We start from the raw sequence: 8,779 nt of genomic DNA on the forward strand, positions 1-8,779 counted from the left end.
GTGGGTGGGTGGATGGATGGATGGATGGATGGATGGATGGATGGATGGATGGATAAGTAGGTGAATGGGTGGATGGATGAAGGAGTGGATGGTTGGATGAATAGATGGATGGAGGGGTAGGTGGGTAGGAGGATGAATGGGTGGATGGATGGATGGTGGATAGATAGATGGGTAGAGGGATACATGGTGAATGAATGGATTGATGGATGTGTGGACAGGTAGGGGAACAGATGGATGGTGGATGGATGGGTAGGTAGATGGATAAATAGTGGATGAATGGTAAATGAATGGATGGATAGATGGGTGGGTGGACAGATGGATGGTGGATGGGTGGATGCGTGGGTAGATGGGTGTATGGATGGGTGAGTGGGTAGGTGGGTAGATGGGTGAATGGTGGATGGATGGGTAGATGAATGGTGGATGGATAGATGGATGGTGGGTAGATGAATGGTGGATGGGTGAGTGGACGGGTGAATGGATGGATGGACGGGTGGATGGATGGATGGATGGATGAATGGATATGTGGGTGGATGGGAGGATGGATGGGAATAGATGGATGGATGTGTAGATGGGTGGATTGATGGGTGGCAGATGTATGGTAGATAGCTGGGTGGGTGGGTGGATGGATATGTGAATAAGCAGGTGCATGGAGGACTAAGTGAGTACATTGTGAATGGAGAGATGGAGGTGTGAATAACCGCTGCATGGAGGAAGAGGCGTATACTGAGGCCTGTTTCACCTACTACTCTGACCTCCTTACACTCCACTAATGAAAGTGACCCAGGAAAGAGTAGGTGAAGGCAATGGGTATCTCCAACTCCTGGGTCTCACCTGATTCCCACCCCTCCTCAGAGCACCATGCTGGGTGTCTCTGCATACCAAGGTGTCTCTTTGATGTACCCCAGAATCAGAAGAAACCCCACTTCTGCCCCATTTCTTTGCCTCATCCATGACATCTATAAAGAGGCAGTGCTTCCTACAGGGCCCAGGGCTAAGTGAGCCCAGGTCTGAGAAGGGTCTGGGGAAGAGGAGCTGCCCACAGGCATCTCCTGGCTCACCAGCGTGGCCAGCTACCCTGCTGGACATTACCAAGGAGGCCCCACTCCTCTGGGTCCACCCCATGGAGCACTGGCAGCCCTTCATCTGGGTCTGCTGGGCAGTTTTACCGAAGGGTAGAGCTAACAGGGGAGAAGGAAAAACATGATGGACTACTCCACGAGCCCAGCCCTGGCCCCAGGGAAAACACCATGGTTGGAGCCTTCAGTAAGGAGATCCCAACTGCATCACAGAGTTCAAGACCTTCTGCCTTAGTGTGTGTGGCCTTATCTGCCTCAGTTTCCTCATCTATAAAGTGAGGGAGGTGAGTGCATGCGTGTGGAGGCTCCGTGCTCCTCTGGCACCAGCCTGTGAGGTCTGCTTGGGGCTGCTTGTATTCTGCAGCCCTTCCAAGAAGCCCATTCTGGCCCAGGCATTGTCCTGGCCCTGCAGGTGCAGGAGAAAACACACACAGTGAAAGCCTGGAGCAGAAAACATAGTGTTTATTAAAGAAAAAGGCTGGGACTGAGGGAGGCAGTGAGAGCAAAGGCTGGGAAGACTTCTTGGAGGGCAAACACCTGTAAGATGGGTTCAAAGAGCCAACCAAGGAGCACAGCCCCTGCATGTGTTAGGCAGGGTGGCAGGGAACGAGTTCCAGCAGCCACTGGGGTTAGCTGCCCCTGGACTGCACCCTGGACTGCAACCAACTGTTTGGGTTTCCAGCTCCCTCCTCCTTGCTCAAGGCCAGGCCTTATCTTGTCATCTAGACTGTCCCCAGAGCCTCAGAGCCTTGGAGCAGCACAGGCCAGGCAGGGCCAGGTGCTCGCACAGAGTGTGAACCATGTACCAAACACTACACCAAGAGTGCCAGGAAAAAAATGGAAAATGCTGTGTTTCACAAAAAGTCTGTTCAAGGTGCCGTTTATGAATGAGAAAAGGAAGCTATCCCAAGGCACTCTGTTTCCAGCAGGTACAGGCCTGGGAGCAAGGCACCTCCAGGAGCCCCAGAGCTGTTTCTCAGAATGTACCCTGCCCCCAGCCAGTCAGCTCAATTCCCACAGCAACCACTCCTAGCTTCAGCTGGGCCTGAGGTTCTGGGGAAATACTGCCCCTGATGTACGGCTCCCCTTCCTGCAAACTGTAGCAAGAAAAGGCAAAACCCACCTCTCCTTCCCTGCCCAAACCCGATTTTAAATTGTCCTCCACACTCTGCACATGAGATCTGATTTCTAAGCATGGTTTCTTCTTTTTTAATGATCCTGAAGGTGATAACAGCTCAGGTCACAGATGTTAGATTGGAAAAAGAAGTGTCATGGAGACTCCAACTCTGTTAGATCGTGGGGAGAGGCTAAAGCGCCTACTGTAGGAAGTTCACACGTATGTTCCCGGGGTCCCTTACGCAACTGAGCCTTAGCCCCAAGCAGGTCAAATCCAAATAAAACTCCTCCACCCCTGTCCAGACCCTGGCCCAGCACTCCTGACTTCCATCACTTCCACCAACAGGTGGGGGGTCGGGGGTTGGGGGGCAGCTCAGACTGAACCCCTAATCAAAAGGAAACTACAGGGTACATACGAGGGTCTCCCATGTAAAGGTCTAGCACTTCACAAGTTTAGAACTAAACATAATCTCTGCGGAAATAGCTACAAGTGGCACAGACATCAAAGGACGCAAATGGGGAGGAATGGAAACAGAGCCTGATAAATGATGTAACTGAGTTTATCCTTTGCGGGGCCCAGCTGGACTCCCGTTCTTCCCTGGTTATGACAGTGGTCACCGTGCCCTGGGATCCCCGGAGAGCTGGGGCGGGACTCAGGGTAATATCCCTCCAAAGCCTTTTAGGAAGGCGCGGCCACAGATTCAACGCGAAGTGGTAATTACATACGTTTTAAAAATCCATTTCACAGAGCAAGCTAATAGCTGCATCTGAGAAGAAGCCTTCATTCGTGGCTGCCCAGCACCAGCGGCTCCCGTCCCAGCCTTGGAGACTTGGACAAAAAGTTAAAGCACGCTCAAGAAATAGCTCAAGGTTAGATTAAAAATCAGAACGCCCATGAAGATTAACCTGACTCATTAATATCACTGCCCAATAGGAGACAAATCCTTGGAGGGCAAGGCTTGGGACCGGGTTTTGTTCTAGGCCTAGGAGCACCTTAATTTGCATTTATATTAAAAAAAGAAAATAACAGAATTAACTGGAAAGGTGCTTTGTTTCCTGTAAATTTGAGCTCTTCTGCTAAACAGCTTCGTAGGGCAGAGAGCGGAGGCTCGATCAGGCTTCGTCCAAGAGCGCGGATTCCATTCCTACTAAGCGCCAGCCACGCTGTACCCGGCAGCTGCAGCCCACGGAATCTCACCTGGACCTTAAAAGTCAGCCTGTCAGGTAGTTGTTGTGAGATATCCCTTCTACAGGTGGGGAAACTGAGGTCAGGAGTTGGGGAATGACCTTCCTATGGTCTTTACACTACAGCAGAATTCAGATTCCAAGCCAGGTCTGTGGGTTCCAAGTTGAATGTCTTTCTACAACAGGACAGCTATGTTAGTGTTAGAGCTGTGTTTTATTCTCACACACACACACACACACACACACACAATTTTTTCCCAACCTTTCTTTCCAGAAAATCAGTGGAAAGCCCAAAGAAGGAAGCAAGAAAAATCAGCGAATTCCTCAGATGGCCTCTGGTCCCTTATTCATACAAGTCCCATAGCCCTGAGCGAAGCCGGCAGCCCCCATTTAGCTACACTTCCCTTGACAGCGTCTCTTTGGAGTTTTCACCGTGACAGACATACACCCAGAGCTACCAATCAGAATCAATCATGGAAACAGACCTCAATAAAAACTTCATCAGTCTCAACAATGTATTTCTTAAGGAAAACTGGCACATTTCAGGGTTTGCTTTTAACACCAATCCTCTCTTCACAATGTTGCAGCTCAACTCTCGGGATCAGCCAAGCATTTTATGTGCCTGTTTTACTACTGGAAGCCAGCATGTTAGCCAATTTCACCTGTCTTCCATCTTCAACCCGAAAGGCATGTTTAAGGGGCTTGGTTGGGGCTTTCTCTTCTCCCCAGGGGTGGCCAGTTTCAGAGGCATATTTCCTAGTCTCCAGCTCTCCAGCACACAGGCCCCTGTCCCCCAGAATCACTGCCCTGTGCATCTGCGTGCCACTGCCACAGTTTAAAGCCAGAGATGATGGAAATGACTGGCCCTCTCAGATGCTGGAAACACAGTGTGGGAAGGGAAGGAGTCATCTGTATTTGGGGTGCTGGGCAAAGGGCGTCGGGCAAGCAAGAGCCAAGCTGATTATGTAGATAACAGAAGGACAATTTCCTTCACAAACAGAAAAACCTGCACCAATGAATTAAACATTTAAAACAAGATGACTCTCTAAAAAGTATTTTCAACCAAGAAGGAAAGACAAGCCGTCCTGTGCTGGCGCTTCCTGTTGCATATGGCACTGAGAAATCCTGTTTTTTCAGTATGCAGAGATTTCCAGACAAAGAAAAATATCAAGAGGGAAATTAGAGGAGGAGGTCCAGAGAAGGGAGACAGGAGGAGCCGGGAAGAAGGGAGGGGGGAGGAAGCGGTCCCCGCCCAGGGCACAGGAGTGTCAAGCCCTGAGGGGTACAGGAAACAGACCACCCCCACTAACACACTGGCCTTGGCAGGTCCAAGGAGATGGCCCTAGAGAGGCAGCCTGCCTCACTGGGGCAAGTGAACCACAGAGAAACCACCCTGCCTCCTGCCATGCAGGGTATCCACAGCGTCCACCCAGATGAAGGGACCTGCCCCAGCTCCCACAGGTCTCCAAGTATAACGTCTGGGAGTCCTCCCAGCCCCCAGCCTTAGAGGGGACACTGCCCTCGGGACCCACCAGAAACCCTACTCTGTGAATAGCGCCCTTGGCAGTGGGGCTGGCAGGCATCCCTGCAGTTTACCAGCTGGACCCCCTCTCGTGACTCAGGCTCAAGTTCCCTGATTTGTGGGCAATATCTAGACTGGCCTTTCCCACTGTCACAGCCTAGGGAGTGGGCAGGTTCTGCCCTGCCCCCACTCTCCACCTCTACTGAGAGCAATTGAGGGGCTGCCACCCCCACCACAAGCACCAGAGAGCAAACTCTCTCCTCCCAGGGGCCTGGGAAGTCCAAGCTCCAGAACTGGAACTCAGGGAAAAAAAGGACCCGGGGAAGAAAGATGAAATCTGAGCTCAGAGAAGCCTGGAGGGGAGTCCAGGGGTTACGGAGGGTCAGTGCCTCCCATGCCTCAGGCGCACTCCCTGCCACCTGAGTCCCTCTAGGAGCCATGGGTGCCAGGCCAGCCCTCTCCAACTCCCAGAGAGGTAGTAAGTGTAAGGCTCAGAGCCCCGCGCAGCCCAGCCCGCGCCGGGGCGGTGGGTGGGTGGGTGTCTGCTATGGGATTATTCTTAGCGCTCCACTCTCTTCGCAAAAGTGGCGCCTCCGCCCTCCCGGCTCAGGCACACTCGCTCGGGGCTCGCACGCCCGGCCCAGACACCAGCGCGGTGGAGAGCACCGGGTGGGGTCCCCGAAGGGTGAGGCTCGGAGGCGCCGCAGAGGTGGGGGCTCCCTGGAGAGGAGGGGGCGCTGCGGGAAGGCCCCCAAGGGAGGCTGCGTTTAACCCTGGACGCCCTGCACCCAGCCCTGCGCCGCGCGCTCAGCCGCCTCCCCGGACTCCTCCCGGGGCGCGGGAGCCCGGCGGCGCGCCCAGCCCTTACCTATGGTGGTGATGACCGTGATGGCAAAGTAGAAGGAGCCGGCGAATTTCCACTGGACGCCGGCGCGGTGCGGCTCCGACTGCAGGATCACCAGCTCCAGCTGCCGGTAGTCCTCGCTGCTGATGTTGTACTTCCCCTTGATCCGGATCTCCTCGGCTTTGAGTTTCTCCTCCTCGCGCATCTCGTGGTCCGACTCGAGGGCGTCGAACACGGCGGCGCCCACCAGCAGGTAGGTGAAGGTGCAGACGATGAGGGACAGAGTCCGCACGTTCTGCCTCTTCATGGCCGCCAGCAAGGAGCCGGCGCGGGGGGCATGTCCCGCAGGCTCACAGCCGCGCGCGTCCCACTGCAGCGCCCGGCGGCCGCCGCCGCCTCCTCCTCCGCCGCCGCCGCCGCCTCCAAGTTGTAAGCGGCGGCGGCAGCAGCAGCAGCAGCAGCGGGGAGGCGGGGGGCGGGGAGGCTGGGGGGGGCCCCCTCCGCTGGGGCCGCCACAGCCACCGCCACCGCGAGGCGGCTGGCGGGGCAGGGGCGGCGCGGGCCCGGGCTCAGCCGAGAAGGCGGACAGGCACAGGAGGCTGCTCGAGCGCCGGGGCCAGGCGTCTGGGAACCCCGACACCCTGCGCCAGACCCGGCCGAAGCAGCCCGCCCCACTGCGCAGGGCCATGCAGGGCGGCCCCGCTGGGTACCGCGCGGGCCTTGCTGCCCTCCGCACCCCGCCCCCCGCTCCCGCGGGAAAAGCAGGGACAGGATCCGGAGCCAGAAAGCGGCCGGAGGGCGGCCGCGGGGCCCGGTACCCCTGTGGGTCCAGCTCGCGGGTGGCGGCGCCCAGCAAGGAGCCTGCAGGTCCGCGCGCCCCGCGGGACCTGCTTCCCCTTTTACCCCTCCTCGCCCCCTCTCGGTGGTGGGGAGGAAAAGTTTGCGAAGTGGCGGTGTCTCTGGAGTCCCCTGCAAGCGGGGAGGGGGCCGAGCAGGTGTAGCGAGCGGGGCAGCCGGCTCCCCAAAGGTCCGCGCGCCCAGCGCCCACCCGGGCGCGCGGGTGCGCAGCGGGGTCCCCGCCGGGCGTCGGCCGGTGCGCGAAGTTTGCTCGGCTCAACCCCCAAGGCACGGGAGCGGGGCGCGGCCCCAGGACAGCAGGGACCGCGATGGAGCGGCTTCGGGGGCTGCCGGGGGACCGCGCGGTGGCGGTCGGCCAGCCGGCTCCTCCGGGGGCGGCGGGCGCGGCGGCGGCGGCGGGAGGGGTCCCGCGGGCCTCGCGGAGCAGCGGGGCGGACGCGGGCGCATGAGCCGCGCGGGAGTCGGGGCCCTCCGGCGTCCGGGCGTCCCGGGAGGCGGCCGCGGCGCTGGTCTGCCCCGGGCGCTACGTGCGTGCGCGCCGTTGGGAGCCCGAATGTGTGTGTGCGCGTGTGTGTATGTGCGTGTGTGTGTGTGTGCGCTTGGCAGCCCCGCTCCGGCGGGAGGGCCTCGGGGAGCGGGGGCCGGGCTACGCCGAGGCCGGGCCTCCCTCCCTCCCTCCCGCAGCCTCCAGGGCGCGCCACCTCCCGCCTGGTCCCCAGCCAGTTGGCGAGGCTGCTGTGGCAGCTCCCACTGCAGACCCAGCGCGGCGCAGGGCGCACGCGGAGGGAGCCCGGGAGGGGCGGCCTGAGCCGCCAGGGAGGGGGCGGGGGCGGAGCCGCCGGCGGGTTTTGGCGGGGGATGGGAGGATAAACGAGGCTGCTTGAGTCCTTCTAGCCCCGCTCCCTAAGAGCGCGAGCAGCGCTGGAGGGTGGAGAGTTTGAGGGACTCGGGGTTGGAGGAGGAAAATGGGATTCAGCCCGAGGTGGCAAGCTGGCAGCTTCAGGCAAATCGGGCGGAGAGTGGGGAGCAGAAGGGGAGGGGGCCATGGGCACACAGGAGCGCCGCAGCAGCGGTGCACGAGGTCTCCCCCACCCCCCACCCCTCACCTAGGCACCCGGCGCGGGAGCGTGTCATTGGCCAGGGACATGGCCTCGTGGAGTGGTAGGGTCCCGAGGGCTGCCTCGGCCCCCTGGCCTCCCAGCGGCACAGCCAGCTTGGGCCAGCACCTGCAGGCCTGAGTCGTTTCCCTGGAGAGAGCTAAGGACAGCATGGGCGGCCAGTTTTGGAGTCAGGACAGCGGGGAAAGACATCGCAATCCCGCGACCCACTACCCTCTCTGTTGCTTTACTGAAGAAAAAAAAAACAAAAAACAAAAAACAAAAACAAAACAAAAAACAATATACACACACACACATATATATATATATATATAATCACTCTTTGGTTCCCCACAGCTGGGCGCAAGGTGCGTCCTGGATGCAGCCCTGAGCCACGCGGAAGCCCCCTTCGGACCACCTGGGGTAGGAACACGAGGCTCGGGCCGGGGCGCACCTATTCCCTGCTTCCAGATGAGCCCTCTCCAGGCTTTATCTCCTTCCCATTTCAGCCTCCTTTGCCTCCTCCCCCTCCCCGCCCTCTCCATTGAGGCTATCGAGGGGCTTTCCCTCGACCACCGGCTTCCTGAATCCCGCCGGGAGCAGTGGAGCTCCAAACGGACAGACCCAAGCCTCAGAGACCCCGGGGCTCCCCCTCCTCTCCTGACCCCAGCCAAGGAAGGGATGGAGATGGGAAAGGGTCGCCTGGCGGCGGGTTAGCAGCTGGCCAAGGGGTGGCTGGGGAATCAGACCTAACCCTCGCGCACCTCGCGGGCTCCAGGAGACCAGCCCCTCTGTGGGTCGCCCTCTGGAGCGGTGCTCCGGCTCCCCGGCCTCAGGGACCCCGGGCCCAGCGGGTCTGGGACCCCAGTGCTTCACCGAGGCCCCCCAGCTGGGACGCTCTGCACCCCACTTCCAGGGCTCACGGATGCCCACCAGGGAAGGGGAGCCCGCGCTGTGGGCTACGTCTGAGCCGTCAGGTCCTCGCTGGGTCTGCGGGCGCGGGGCGAGGGAGCGGGGAGCCCCACCCCGAGCAGGCACTCTCCCCAGATTCATTTTGGAAACCAAGGCCCCCGCGCTCGGC

General features: G+C 59.2%; 1 protein-coding gene across 1 annotated transcript in view; it reads right to left on the reverse strand.

Moving 5' to 3' along the window:
- Nucleotides 1-6,172, reverse strand: part of KCNK9 (potassium two pore domain channel subfamily K member 9) — a 102,949-nt gene extending 96,777 nt beyond the window's left edge. The window contains exon 1 of the mRNA XM_023228129.3: nucleotides 5,768-6,172. Coding sequence (XP_023083897.1) covers nucleotides 5,768-6,050 — 283 coding nt within the window. The 5' untranslated portion in view covers nucleotides 6,051-6,172. The remainder of the gene's footprint in view (nucleotides 1-5,767) is intronic.
- Nucleotides 6,173-8,779: the final 2,607 nt, after the last annotated feature.

Source organism: Piliocolobus tephrosceles, chromosome 7 (genome assembly GCF_002776525.5).
Source record: "Piliocolobus tephrosceles isolate RC106 chromosome 7, ASM277652v3, whole genome shotgun sequence".
NCBI classification, from domain to species: domain Eukaryota; kingdom Metazoa; phylum Chordata; class Mammalia; order Primates; family Cercopithecidae; genus Piliocolobus; species Piliocolobus tephrosceles.